The sequence below is a fragment of the Dysidea avara genome, chromosome 7 (genome assembly GCF_963678975.1).
Source record: "Dysidea avara chromosome 7, odDysAvar1.4, whole genome shotgun sequence".
NCBI classification, from domain to species: Eukaryota; Metazoa; Porifera; class Demospongiae; order Dictyoceratida; family Dysideidae; genus Dysidea; species Dysidea avara.
In genome coordinates this window covers 7,360,345-7,375,917 of record NC_089278.1, presented here as the reverse complement: position 1 = coordinate 7,375,917, position 15,573 = coordinate 7,360,345, and the positions used below count along the sequence as shown (strand labels likewise).

General features: G+C 36.5%; 1 protein-coding gene across 1 annotated transcript; it reads left to right on the top strand.

Annotated features, from left to right (window-relative positions):
- Positions 1-28: 28 nt before the first annotated feature.
- Positions 29-14,660, top strand: LOC136260631 (uncharacterized). The gene is made up of 14 exons (XM_066054439.1): positions 29-170; positions 1,555-1,585; positions 3,090-3,511; positions 5,731-6,075; positions 6,169-6,300; positions 6,359-6,488; positions 6,903-7,057; positions 7,593-7,754; positions 8,373-8,456; positions 8,514-8,737; positions 9,136-9,245; positions 12,647-12,806; positions 13,177-13,313; positions 14,135-14,660. The coding sequence occupies exons 1-14, from the start codon at positions 101-103 to the stop codon at positions 14,313-14,315; spliced, it is 2,343 nt and encodes a 780-aa protein (XP_065910511.1). The 5' UTR covers positions 29-100; the 3' UTR covers positions 14,316-14,660.
- The last annotated feature ends 913 nt before the right edge of the window (positions 14,661-15,573 follow it).

The window sequence follows — 15,573 nt, the reverse complement described above, 5'->3', positions numbered from 1 at the left end:
TTTGTGTTGATACATCTAACGTGACGTCAGGTGACGATTTGATGTGGGTATCGGCACAGGCGAGCTAATGTTAGGCGAGGATTAGTGCACGCAGTTTAAGATGAGTGCAGGACGCTATCAAATGCTTACAGTATTCACCATCGAGGGTTTTCTTTTCCTTTACTGCAATGGTAAGTAGCGGGTACTGAGCTACATCATAATGAATGCATATCCGGAATGTATTCAATCATAGATAGTATATATACGTAATATATAATATGTATGATTCAATACACTAATGCCTTTCTTTGACAAAAGCAGGACGCTATAGACCTCTATATTATACGTAGCTGAGTCTCAGTCTGAATGATAATCATATCAGAGTCTCCTCCCACGCACACAGCCTCACACTGACAGGCACACGCACATGCACACACACACACACCGACTGAGACAGAATAGATTCGGTATGCAAGGCATGTTTTTACGAATAGGATGTAAAGGATATTTGCTGCGGATGATAGTAACTATACATTTTGTGTTCTGTATATAGTAGTGGTTTAAACCTGTAGTTTAACTCCAATGTTGGAAGCCAAATCAAGGATGTGGAACCAGCTTCTATTAGGATTTCATCCAGGCCAGCTCTCATTTGTGTAGTGAGCTTCATCAGATACCCTCTCCATTAAATTAATGCCGCTGGCTCATACAAACTGGAGAGACTTGTTCTCTTTGTCAGTCGCATCATCCAACTTGCCATCATGTGTTGACGGCAATGAAAAATTAAAAATTCTCCCATTCCAAAACAACACTTGATAGAGCAGCGGCAATTGCTATCACCGCATCTTAGAGAATATTCTTTGCTCACAGCAACTCAACTTGGACTAAATAACTTATTTTTAATTGTAGTTTTTTTTTTGTTTTGTATTCATCCTTACTTTGACTTTGGTCTTTCTAGTCGCATGTGACTGAAAAATCGTATGTATTTATTAACACTTCATCTCATTTGATGGCTTCAAAAAAGCTATAATGAAGTGGATACTGAGGGTATGTGTGGTGAAGTGCCAGTGGAGGGGTAGAAGGGTAGTCTCACCAGCCAGCCTGTATGTTTTCTTTTGTCATTAGGTTGGGAAAAAAGACCAAATACAAAGCGACAAAATGAAATGACAAAAGAAAAACTACTGGCCGAGACTAGCAGAAGGGAGTGTGCTTGCACAGTCATCATGTGCATGCTCCAGCTGGGGAGGGGGAGGCATGCTACCCAAGGAAACTTTTGAAAAGTAACTATCAATGAGATTGAATTCGGAAGCAATTTTTTACTTGATTGCAATTTTTTAGATCTGGAAGCAACCTTAGAGAAATTGAAAACTATAATATAATAGCTACAAGATTGGATTTGGAAGCAATTTTAGATTGAATAATGCATAGCTATACTTGTGTGTGTAGCTTAGTGTTTGTCCCAGTAATTAAACAATGATTTCTACAGGCTGTCCCGAGTGAAAATTGTATGGGTTTTGGACCCTTTTACTGACGTTAGTCTTGATACAAATGTTTAATGTTTGCTTATGTGTTTTGCAGTTTATGCCCAGCAAAATAGCAATACAGCCAGGTAAGATATAAGAGTAGAGTACACTGTACATCTGTATGGATGACTGTTAGTCAATGCACATAATATGCATAAATGGGGACCAAATACAATGTATGTGTGGACTTGTAGAGAATGGATTGTTACCAATGGGTATACGTATAGCATATGGAATTTTGGAGGCTGTAAAAATAACTGGTATCAGTCAGTTATATCAGTCAGTTAATAATAGCTGATATCTGGAGTGGCCAAGAATCAATCTTAATACAACTAACTATAATTACCAAAGTTTAAATCCATGTAAGAACACCTTGGCTATAAAACAGGTGCACCCATGAAAATGAAAGTAAAAGTAACTGGCAACCAAAACAGCTGATATCTGAAGCGGCCAAGAATAAATGTTGATGTGCAATTAACATAAATTTAACATTGAACCTTTATCATTCAGCTGTGTTTTACATTCACTCTTGCTGCATCCTAAATAATTTCTTTTAACGCTGATTGGCTGGTAATTTGGCCGCCTCTTTTAATAGTCAATGTATATAGAGCAAAAAAAGGCTGCCAAATTACCAGCCAACTATATAGTTAATTTAGGATGCAGCAAAAGTGAATGTAGAACAAACACAGCTGAATTGCAATTAGTTTTCATTCTTGGCCGTTTCAGATATCAGCTATTTCAGTTGCCAGTTACTTTTACAGTGTACTTTCATGGGTGCACCCATTTTATAGCCAAGGTGTTCTTACATGGATTATAATAATAAACTTTGGCAATTATAGTTAGTTGTATTAAGATTGATTCTTTGCCACTCCAGATAGCGATCAGCTCTTTAAGTTACCAGTTATTTTTACTTTCATGAGGTCTTTCTCTAGTTATTACATTGGGTTAAAGGTACTTGTAGTTTCTTGGATGCACCTTTTTTTACAGCAAAGGTATTTTGGGGGTGGATAAAGAATTACATAGGCATGCATTGTGTCGGTTTAATTGTATATTGTGTAGGTATCTAAATTATTTAAACTCCTTCATGTTTTCATGCACCTTTTCATATGTACAGTTTCCCACAAGCACTGGCAATGGGCTGGCATTAAACAAATATATGAATACGGCTTGTTTACTGCATTTCTCACTGTTTCTTTGTTACAGCCAGTTGTAAAGATACAACCAGGGTCTAGAGTTAAACTTAAGACTGGATAAAAGCCTATGCTGTTATGGCTGGCAAAAAAATTAAACAGCCCATTGGTGCTAGTCTTGTCAAGGTCTCATCTAATAATTACTTCTCAAAATAATACCCTAATAGAACAATCAGGTATAATATACAAGAACAGCTTCCAGTATTACTTGTTGTACACTGATATGTTGTTTCTTTCTCTGTCAATGAGTGTATGTTTTATTACTAATATTTCCCACCACTTGAAATTTATGTCCACACAAAAATTCAGGCTCGTCAAATATTATTGAGGAAAGTACAGTGTACTGTACAATATCACTACATTACTGTTAAACTATAATTTGATACTTTTCATTGTGTAGGTGTGTACCGTTTCCACATTCCAACTTGTATTGTGGCCAATATATTGATGCTGATAAGATAGTCCATGTTGATACTAATTTCTTCAATTACACTGAGTTGAACAATGTATTAGAAGATGTAATAGTTATGATTGATGATCCATCAGTTAAGACACCATGTAGGTGGCAAGTGCCCTATATGATCTGTCAGTCCATGTACCCACAATGTGACAACAGAGCTCAAGCTGTTGTGCCTGTTTGTATGGATAATTGTTTGAACTACACGCAGCTCTGTGGAACATGGTTTATAGATCTACAAATGATAGCAAATGTTGTCGTGGATCCATTAGTACAGCTGTTTGTTTTAAATTGTTCTGATCAATTTCAACATTTTCAATCTATTACAGTTGATACAGGGCCTAACAACTGCTATAATTTCTACTGTGAGTTCGGAATATGCATTGCCTTACTGTTGTACCATGCACATAATTAACACACGCGCGGCGCGTGCGCGCACACTACATGCGTGTGTATGTGCGTACATGCGTGTGTGTGTGCGTGCATGCGTGCGTGCGTGCGCACATGCACAAACACACACACAAACTATGAATACACACTCTGATTATCATTTAGAAACATGATAAACATTTAATGCAAGCAACTTAATCTTAAATAGTTCCTTATTTGCTAATATAATAGGTTACCTACCACTAGAAGCACTGGGATTATAAACTCAATTGAACAAATGGATATCCTGTTTCAGAAGTGACAGTTTAATCATAGTAGATCAAGACTCATTGGTAGTGAGTCACGCAGCCAAGAAAGTAAAAAGGTGCATGCCTCAAATAAATCACTACAATTCATGTGATGTTCACCATTTTTAATACTTTAGCTCATGAACATGTAACAAAATTTCAACTCGATATCACCAAGTTCTGAGGAAGTTGGGCAATTCTTTTCTGTCGTACATACCCAGCTGGTTAGCCATTGTTTTCCTCTCCCAGAATTTTTTATCATGAAGCCACATGATTATACTTACTATACTCACTATTTGTCTCCTATTGCTTTTAACGTACTACTATGACACTAGTATAAGTAGTAGCAGGAATTTTGGCAGACTTTCCACAAAGTTGGTAATTTGAAATCCTACCACAAACAGTTGTTCTAAATGAGGCTACCTGGACATGGCTGGCATATAAATACACTGTAAAAGTTTCAAGAAAAATATGACAATGTAATGATAAAAATTCTTCTCAACATGGATACTCTAATAGAGCAGTGAATAGAACAGTAAACTACGCTAATAAGCAGTCAACTATTCTAAAAAATATCAGGTTTCCATGCTTTTGTAAGTAGTTGCATAGTTACACAATGAAAATAGTCTAAATTTTCCTGGACTCCCAAGAATGACAATCATGTCTGTTGCTACTATACAACTTTCATTACATGTCAAAATTGCACTGTTTACCTTACTTCACCACCTCTGCTTCAGAGGCTCTAACTTGGGAACTTCATGCATTAGGAATGAGATTTGTTATCAACTTGACAGTGCCCATTGATGATGATGAGATACGTCCTTCAGCTGCAAGTGTGTATATATATATATATATTATAACTATAGCAATGTTTGCATACAGTTACATCACTGACTGAATACATATCACTACCCAAACGTATGCAAGTTAATAATTGCAACTTCTGTATCCAAAGTACATTGTAGGTGATATGGATAGGTTCACATGGTATACAAAAGTTCTGTAACTTAACTTTTTTCTCCATGCAAAAACAGCTTGGCTATAAAAAAAAAGGTGCGTCCATGAAAATAAAAGCACCTAACAACCAAAAGAGCTGATATCTGGAATGAATGGTAATATAACAAACAAAATTTTAATATTGGACCCTTATCACTGATGTATCTTTCTACATTAAGCCTTGCTGCCTTAATTAATTCCTAATTAGTTAGTAATTTGGCCGCCCTTACCATAATCAGTGTAGGGAGAGAAAAAAGGTGGCCAAATTACTAGCCAATTGGAAGACTGAATGTAGAGCACGAGTCAATATTAAAACTTTATTTATTATATTACCATCCATTCTTGGCCATTCCAGATATCAGTTCTTTCAGTTGCTAGGTGCTTTTACTTTTGTGGACATGCCCTTTTTTACAGCTAAGCTGGGTTTTTTTGCATGGAGAAATCTTTTTTGTTACAAGACACAGGAGCACTGAAACAGTGCTTGTATATGCTCCGCTACAATTTACCCCTGTATGTTTATACCACATGGCTGGAATCCTAATAAATTCAATTAATTAGTGTTTCCAGTTGAAAAGAAATGATGTGCTCCCTATCAAAAGATTTATTCCAAATAATATATTATTTAAGATAGTTACAAACTATTTGAATTACCTGTGCCAAATTATATATTTATCAGCACTTGTGGAAACAGCATCAAATTTGTACTACCATGAACTCCTACGAATTTAGTTTCTTCCAAACAAATTACCCCCTTGTGATTGCTCCTCTACCCTGTTTTATGAACATTCTTTAATCAATGACTTGAAATTACTTAATATATTGTATATATACTCAATAATGATAAGTGGATTATTAGAGTTTTCTAGTTGTGTATATAGTGCACATTTATACTGTACATTTTTACTCTATAGTGGCACCGATATTTTTGCCAGTTCCTGGGATAATTGCATTAAACAACACTGTAGCTAAAGTGATCAAGTTCACTCAGCCAGACACATACACTCCTCTTTGTTCTCAGTTGGAACTGGAGTATCTTGTACTTTGTATAGCCTATGGTGTTCCTGAACCACAAGTTGACATTTATAGAGAGTATGTAAATAAAAGTTCTACTAAGTTGGAGTGGTTAGTTCAGGCAAAGAGTTACGTTGTGGCTGAACTGCTGCCAGATGATCTGAGTGGAAAAGTTGCAATGCTGCGATGCCAAGCCTCCAATATTGTGGCCACGTGGAATATGAGGATCAACTTAACATTCACATGTAAGTACAGTATGTATTACTGCAATAGTGACTGTTCAGTTAGAGTATTTAGACATAGCATACAGATTGTGTATCATTGTGTGTACAATATAGGTTGCAATGATGACAAAGGCAATCGGCACTCTCTAGGACAATCTTTTATGACCACCGATTGTCATAGATGTTTCTGTAATAACATGGGAAACATTTCTTGTGACCAACCACAGTGTGACCGTGATGAACCAGGTATATAGATATGTTGTAAATGCTACAATATTGCTATATATCACATACTTATGTATAGGCATTTCAACAGGGATTATTGTGGTAATAGTGGTTGTTATCATACTGGTCGTTGTGGTGATGGTTGTAATTTTGTTTGGTTTACTGCAATCAACGAAGGGAAATTACAGACGAGCACTAACTATGTTCAGGTTAGTTAATACCAAAACTAAATGAGTTGACAATGCTATTTACTTTTATTAATACTAATGAAATCAAGACACTTGATAGATTATATCTTGAGACCAAAAAAGCTCACTCAGATGTAAATAATAAGAAGGAAAGAAAACATGGCTTTTATGGATACTTAATTCCATGATCCTTTCTCCAAATTACATAAGTTCTTCAGTGGAAGTAGGGCAAGCCACACTACAAATTTGAGCAAAAATTTCCAGCCATTCTTAATACACACCATCACATTTTCTTGTATGTCAGGGCCTAGATTTCTATTTGCACACTTTGCAACAAACTCATTATAAAATACAAATCTATATTAATTGCCTTGAAATATGGTGCATGTAATTAAGGCCACTATGTATATATCATGGGTTCTTTATTTTATGTAGAGTATCTTCGCTAGCTGTTAATCCAGCAGCATGCAGTAAAAATACCAGTGTAGACAGTGGTCAGAATCTGTTAAGAGCGGTGAGCACACTCAGCACTGGAGTTAGTATTGATGATAAACCACATACTGATAGTATTCCAATACCTGCCACTTCAGGTATCACTATGTATGCAAACAGAGGTTTATTTTGCTGTCAAGTTATGTACACACTCCTTCAGGGGTTGTAGCTTAGTATTACATTCAATATGCATGCCAGCAATGATGCACCGTAAATTAGGAAAATGTCAACATTGAAAATAGTTGTCTTGAATTTTTATTTTGTTGAACAACAAAAATATCTATTAACAGAACTTGAGAAGAAAAATAGTGTAAGAAAGCTGAGTACCATGTATGAACAAAAAGCTAATAAAAAAATTATTATGTGAATCTCAGAACACCTGAAGTTCAAGTAAACATTTGCCAGTGATAAAGCTCTTCAGATACTTACTGTACTGCAGTTCAATGAGATTAGTAGTATCATGGCCCCCCCTTGTGAGTACATAGGTGCATAGTTGTGGATTATTGTATGATAGTACTAATATTTATTTACACACCTGACAAAAAAAAATTACAGCAAACTTTTCATGTTTTATGGTAGAAATCCTAAAATGTTGTAACTAGCTTGCTACAAGCATTATTTTACCATTAACAGAGTATTCATATGCTGGCACACCCAAGACAATTCTGCGCAGCTTACTGCCTAAGGAATTTGATGCAACACCAGAATTAATAACTAAAGTTATGATTAGTCACCAACTGGAAGACTTCATTAAAGCACAAGATCGCCTAACTATTATTAACACACTTGGTGAAGGTAAGTTTAGTACAATCAAGAGTCCATAATAAGAGAGGGACTCTCTTATTATGGACTCTTGGTACAATGTAATATGTGTGTGCCCCACCTGTTAAACTTTTCCTGATTACACCTCTGATGTGTTAAGCTGACTAAGTCAGAGGAATAAGCCAGACTGTAAGCCAGGGGGCTTGAGGACAGAAGTATATTTTTCTACTAAAGTGTACATGTATCAGTAGCCAGAGGGATGCCTCAGGAAATGGTGATTTTAGTTGAGGCAATTTACATGGAATACATGACTGCTCTATTAGAGTATTTCAGAGCTTTTGTGAGCTCGCTTGGCCAGATTGTATACACTTCATATGGCATCTATCAATTAGAAGTGCCTACTGGGAGAGGCACCTCACTTTCTAATCAATAAGCGCCATGCAAAATCTAGGGTCTGGCCATGGGAGACTTGTGAGAATACCTTTCAATAAAGTGCTCAAGTGACCCCTGAGCCCTCACCTTACACTGATTCTGCTAGTGAATGTATACATCCAAGAAAACCTCTGAACCCACAATATTTGGTATGTTTCATTGTAATATGCTCCAAAATTGTTTCAAGTTTAACTGTTATGCCAACTGTTGTATTTACAGGTGCTTTTGGTAAGGTACTATATGGACTACTTAAGAATGAAAATGATGAACCTGACATTGAAGTGGCAGTGAAAACAATGAAAGGTAGTGTCTATATGTATCAATAATGTCTTTCCAGAACTTACATAAGATGTTTTGTAGACTGCCTTAGCATGGAAGGGCTCAACCAATTCATTGGTGAAAGTGTCATTATGAAACATGTGAAACACAGAAATGTTCTAGGACTAGTTGGAGTGTCAATTGGAGTAGAAGAAGATAAAGCAGTACCATATATTATCATACCATTTATGGCAAATGGAGACTTGAAGGGATACCTGAAAGACAAACGATTAGCAGCTGGAAGAGATGTAAAGGCATTGTTCAAAGTAATCAATATACGTGATGTTATAGTTATGTTGTTCAAACAAGGTGCCATGATCTAGCTCTCGAACTACAAATATGCACTTAAATGAACTGGGGAATTAGCTTAAATAGTAGAGCACCTGCCTAGCATGCAGGAGGTACAGGGACTAATGCCCAGACTCCCCAAATGTTTTATACATAATATACTATTACATACAACTTTTATCAATGTACAACCTATTTATCCTGATGTTCACTGCATGTTGTCAGACAGAATTCTACCAAATGTTTTTTATACATAATTACTATCAATTCCTGGTGTTCACTGTTGTCTGACTTCAGACAGGATTCTAACAATGCTATCAATTTTATTAAGCACAGTAGAAATTACTATTTTATGTGCAATTACTAATTCCTGTAGGAAATCAACTATTTGACATTGGTCAGAATTTGCTGTGATATTTCTTGTGGAATGGAGTACCTTGCTTCTATCAAATTTGTACATCGTGACTTAGCAGCAAGAAACTGCATGTAAGTATACCACACAAGCTGTGAAAAACAGATGCGGCCTACGTTTAAAAGAAATTTATTAGCATGCATTAACATCATTGAATGAACCATTTCTTGGCTGTAACCTTTGATTTCACAACACCCAGACTATTGAAAACTGCACCCTTTTTTTAAAAATTTATTTATTTATTAAGGCTTTACAGCACAAGTGCTGAAGGTCTGTAAGACACCTGGTCCTACAGCCTGTTTAAAGTTGTTACAGAAAGTGTGTTTCAAAAGATGGAGAAAGGAGAAAAAATCCATGACTGGACCTAGGCAGCCTCAAACCTGCAGCCATCTGATTAACGCTCGAACGCTTACAGGAGTCTGCCAGGCGGTCAGGATGTTTTCTCCTTGTCAATTTCATGTATATGTATCCAAGGCACTCTAGAGAGTGACTTATTATCTCTTTTCCCACAGTTTGGCTGTTTTTGTGTGGATTTTGCTTCTTTTTGTACTCTATATGGCCCCAAAGCCAGCCCTATGCTTGGGGTTTATGTCTACTTCTTATCTACCCATATTTCTTTTTATCTACAAACACAATTATGATTATTGATTATTGAAGACAGAAGTTACAATTGTATTGTTTTATTGGACTTTTTGGTAATATACTTTAATAGAGCGCACACTTTTTGATGAATTCAAATAGAATGTTCCATTTATAGTAGGTCTATGAAATCAAGAGTTCATAATATAATATTTATATGAACTCGATAAACATTTGCTGTCAAGTAGATTTTAGCTAGAGTTTTTGTAAATTAAGTGAGGTGATCAGCCGTGATAGCAGTGACTTGATTTGGGTGGGTGTTCAGTATGGAGGTCCCTGGTTTTAACTGGTTTTTGTTTTGTTTTATTTTTGACATTTTTCATTACTACACGATGACTGTTCTATTAGAGTATCTCAACACAATTTACAGTAGTTGCTTTATAACTCTGTAGCTGTTAATTCTTCATTCTTGTAACCATCAAAAGGCACTGCTACAATGACCAGCCTATCTACACACAATTCCCATAAGTGGTTTACCCCGTAGCCGTGACAGAAGTTCAATGCTCATAGCACCATGAACTCTTATCAGATTTCTTGCAAACTTAGTATGTGAATTCACTTTTATACGCTCTTTATCTGTGCCAAATTTCAAGGTAATCAAATTACACATTTGTTTTAAAACAAGTATGCAAAAAAATAATTTATACCCCACAGACCCTTTAAGAAGAAGAAAAATGAAGAAAAAATCACACATTTGGCTGTTCATATATCACAAATGGCTGGAGCAAATTTAATCTGCTGCAGGTTCGAGGCTACCTAGGTCCAGTCATGGATTTTTTCTCCTTTCTCCAACTTTTCAAACACACCTTAAGTAGCTAAAGTCTTTGAGCAGGCTGTAGGACCAGGTGTCCTACAGAACTTCAGCACTTGTGCTGTAAAGCATTAATAAATAAACTAGTGTCCATTTGGTTCTACTTGGGGTACTTTGAGATAATGAGTTACTCTCTAAAATTCCTATGGATATAGTTACATGAAAATAACAAGGAGAAAACATCCTGACCACCTGGTAGACTCCTGTAAGTGTTTGAGCGTAAATCGGATGGCTGCAGGTTCGAGGCTACCTAGGTCCAGTCATGGATTTTTTCTCCTTTCTCCAACTTTTCAAACACACCTTAAGTAGCTAAAGTCTTTGAGCAGGCTGTAGGACCAGGTGTCCTACAGACCTTCAGCACTTGTGCTGTAAAGCATTAATAATAATAAATAAATAATCAAATTTGCTGTGTGGCCTACCCTACCTGGTGGACAGCTATAATGCAAAAATGGAGAACAACCATGGAGTTATGCAGGCATGAAAATCATGTTTTCTGTCTTCCTGTCAGGATGTGACAAGCCAGCTTTCTTGGCTGCATGACATACTACTGTGTGTCTTGATGTGAAATAGAAATTTTTCATGTTGCATTGATAATTACATACATACATGTGCATACATACATGTGCACGTGAGTGAGTGTGTATGTACATGCATACATGGATGCGTGGATGTGAATACATGCATGGCCATAACACCATCATTGGAACAAATATCAGCTATACAAACATGCTTGGAGTATTACATTCTGAAATGTTACTATGAATCACAGTGATAAGAATTGAGGCCTTTAGCCTATGAGAATAGCATTGACTAGTGATACAGCAAAACACTTACCTGATTAACCTGACCTGGAATTTTGGGTGGAAAGCTGATATTTAATACTTTAAGGCATTGATACCAATACTATTTGTACCAAATAAATGTGACTGGATTTTGGAAAAACGATCCAAATCGCACATGAGAAGTTTCAAGATAAACGGTTTTAAAGAGTTCAAGCCATCATAATTTTCCAAAGACGGTGAGCGTGTGTATGAAATTTACACAAGAGGTGCATCAATTTATTACCTTTCATCCAGTACATGTAGCTGCTTGTAGAGTTTCCCACCAGAAAATCTGAGCAGTTGGATGAGCAAAGTAGCATTACAAGTGCTCACAAAAGAGGGACTGCATGGTGGGGTGGGCAAGAGGTAGACTGTACAATGGAGGCAAACCACGATTCATGAGATTACAGGGCTGTGCTGGCTCCTTAGTGGCTGATATGCAGCAAAATCAACACAGAAAACATTGGCCAACTATATCAGGCCATCCACCAGTACACCACTAATTCTTGTCAAGCCAGATCACAAAGCCAGAAACTGCCATTCAAGCTCACCACACCACCTAGGACACATCTCCTAAAACCAGCCTCAAGTTGTGTGAGTAATGCTGAAGGTCAAAACCAATAAATATGGTAGTGTAGCTATCCATTGGTGATGTTAGTTTGAGTTTGCCTGATGTGAGATTTGGATTGGTTTTGTAAAATCTGGTCACAAATAGAGAACTGAGTCATCATGTAAACAACTATGTCACCTTGTTGAAAATGTACATTGAAGAGACATCTACCAATTTATAGTGATACAGAAATAGAAAACAATGCTGACCTTTTAAAAATACAATACTAGTCTGATATAGTGATTATTTCTGGATGACTAATTTTGACCTGAAGAGTGCAAATGCAGCCCTGTGGTAAAGAATTTTCATACAACACACACACACACACACACACACACACACACACACACACACACACACACACACACACACACACACACACACACACACACACACACAAAGAAATAGTAGTTCTGCCGGAGTGCCAGTGATTCACAGTTTCCAGTGTTCTGGGCTATTTTGTTCCTCCTATAAATCAGGCTGCACAAGTTGCATATGTCTTATAGTACATAATTATAACCTCTAAATCTAAACTTTTTTGACAAGATGATGAAATTACTATAATTGTATACCAATCACAATACACTTCAACAGGGTTGACAAAGACTTGGTGATCAAAGTGGCAGATTTTGGGCTTGCAAGAGATATATATGCTGATGACTACTACAGAATGGGACACAAGTCCAAAGTCCCTATTAAATGGATGTCACCAGAGAGTATACATGATAGATATTATGATCAGAAGACTGATGTGGTGTGTGTGTTGTGTTTGTGTGCGTGCGTGCGTGTGTGTGTGTGCGTGTGTGTGCATGCGTGCGTGTGTGTGTGTGTGTGCATGCGTGCGTGTGTGTGCATGCGTGCGTGTGTGTGCATGCGTGCGTGCGTGTGTGTGTGTGCATGCGTGTGTGTGCGTGCGTGTGTGTATTACTGATAGTGTTTATTTAAAGTACACTGTATACTATATATACATGTACCTATTCAATGCATACAGGCTTTTTGCAGTATGTTCAAAAGCTCAACCTATACAAAAATGCAAATATTTTTAACCCAGTCACCAACCAGCTTGAGTTACTGAAGATTTATCTTGAATTGCTACATAAAAAACATGTTCTTATAATTTCTAGTGGGCATTTGGAGTAGTTTGCTGGGAGGTATTCAGTCTTGGAAGAGTCCCTTATGCTGGAGTGGACAAACAGGAGCTGCCTGAGTACATTGAATCTGGGAAAAGACTCAGAAAACCAGCTCTCTGCAGTGATGAAATGTAAGTGTATATCTTTTAGCATTATGAATTTGTTGAACAGTTGTACCTATTACAAAGTTATTATTCTACACATATTAGCTACAGTGTACTTTATATTCCCAAAGGATTTTTTACCTACAAATACTACTAATGATCAGCAAAATTAGTGAAAATTTTCAAGCATAAGAGTCTTAGATAGTAGGGCTGTGTAAAACCTACATCTCAATAAGTGACAACCGCTTTATCTCAATAATTGATATTATCTCGATAATGCTGTGACATCATACATAAGCTGTTTTGTAAACACAGTTTTACAAATAAAGTCAAGCAGTGTTTGTTAATTCAGACATTTTATCACTTCCCCAACTAGTTTGACACCTTTTCCATTTGATTGTGATCGATTTACAATAGATTGCAAAGATTTACTATTATATAACTCAATAAGCAAATTTGTTTTTTACGACAAGTGATTTAGGTCTTTTTATCTAAATTATCTCCCAGCTCTAATATAGTTAATTTCAACATGAAGTGAATCTTTTACTGGCACACATGATAGAATTGTCAACATCTCTATATGTAATCCATCATAGTATTCTCTAATCAACAATATATTCATGTATATAACAATCACAGCGAAATAACTATTTACTATACCTACACAGCAGGGTAATTACCTCCTGTGAGTGAATTTTCACTCCATTTTTACTCCACCTTACCAGATAGCTATGGTTTTTACCCCCTCCAATATTTATTAGTTGATTTAAAGTAAAATGATGATCATGTATAGATAAGTTATAAGCTTATCAGATAATACATTTCTGTCTGCTTTACATCTACTTCAGGTACCAGGTTATGTCAAGTTGTTGGCAGTTGAAGAACAGTGATAGACCAGTGTTTTCTGCACTAGAAGAACAACTTGAACAACATTATTCTGATGTAATGGAATCTAATCCATCTGATCCATCCTCTCCTTACCACAACCTGTTTGATGAGACTGCTTTTATAAATTGGAAGCCTGAATGAATCTGTTATCAATTTAATTTTTATATTGTGTCTATTAAGTGTGTGTATGTGTTAGGGGGTTCAAATGAGCTCCTTTTCATTGCCAGAAGTTTTAAAAATAATACCAAAGTTTCAGATTTGAAGCTATGGTAAGTACTGTTGGCTCTTGTAGTCAGACCAACCACCAGGCATTATGTGCAAAAGTGAAGTGATGCACAGTTCAAGATTTAATTTCATTGCTGCTATCACCATCAGATAATACTAAAACTTGACCTTAGGGTAACAAGTCATGTTACATGTATTATAGTAATGACACTTTCATTAGAGGCATGCATTCAGATGTCACAAAATTGCTTGAAGAGCTCACACTAATGTAGGAGGGAATGTACTACAGAAAAGTACAGAAATCATGCCCCTTAACACTCTAGGTGCACCAAATATGATTTTTTTCACTACACAATGTGCCATAATGATCTAGCTGATTGGTTATCTACAAGAAAAACCAGAGTACAGTAGCTACATGCACTCATGATTTATACCAACTAGTTTAATTTAGCAGAAAACAAGGTACTGCAACCACCGTGACAACCTGTAATTTCATTTAATATCAGCAGCAAGACCAAGATACTATGGTCACCCTAATACGACTACATACCATGTACAATATTTGCAAAACAACACACAGAAGTAAACAGAACTAGTGTATTGAAAATCCGCACAAAAACAGCCAAGCTGTGAAAAAAGGTGCAGCCTTAAAAAGTCTGGGTGAATAAAGTTGTGAAATCAAAGGTGGTGGCCAACAAATGGCTGCAATGATGTTATAATGCTAATAAAATTTTAACAGCCATTATAAAATATTATTAGCATTAACATCATTGCAGCCATTTGTTGGCCGCCACCTTTGATTTCACAACTTTATTCACCCAGGCTTTTTAAGGCCGCACCTTTTTTCACAGCTTGGCTGTTTTTGTGCAGATATCACTTCTTTTTGTAATTGCAAGTTCTAAAGCCAGCCTATGGTTGACCTTGATAATTCCTTTTAACTTTTTTTCCCTTTACTACAGGAATCATCGAAGACTGCATGGCTATATGAAGAACTGAAATAAGATGAATTTTGAAGGTGCGTATACCCCAATGATAGCTGGGCAGATTTGACTCTCAAACTAGGAATGGGAGATGCCCTACCCTGAGGAAGCTTCCACTGCAGAAATGGTTAATTATACTGTCCAAGCACTATGGAGCTACGGATACACAAAAACTTTTTTATTTAGATTTTTTA

What these genes read in the sequence shown, in the direction of transcription:
- LOC136260631 (XM_066054439.1), top strand. Translation starts at nt 101, where the DNA reads ATGAGTGCAGGACGCTATCAAATGCTTACAGTATTCACCATCGAGGGT. An exon ending in CAACTGCTATAATTTCTACT is followed by an intron (nt 3,512 to 5,730) that starts GTGAGTTCGGAA and finishes TTTACTCTATAG; the next exon opens with TGGCACCGATATTTTTGCCA. An exon ending in GGCAGTGAAAACAATGAAAG is followed by an intron (nt 8,457 to 8,513) that starts GTAGTGTCTATA and finishes GATGTTTTGTAG; the next exon opens with ACTGCCTTAGCATGGAAGGG.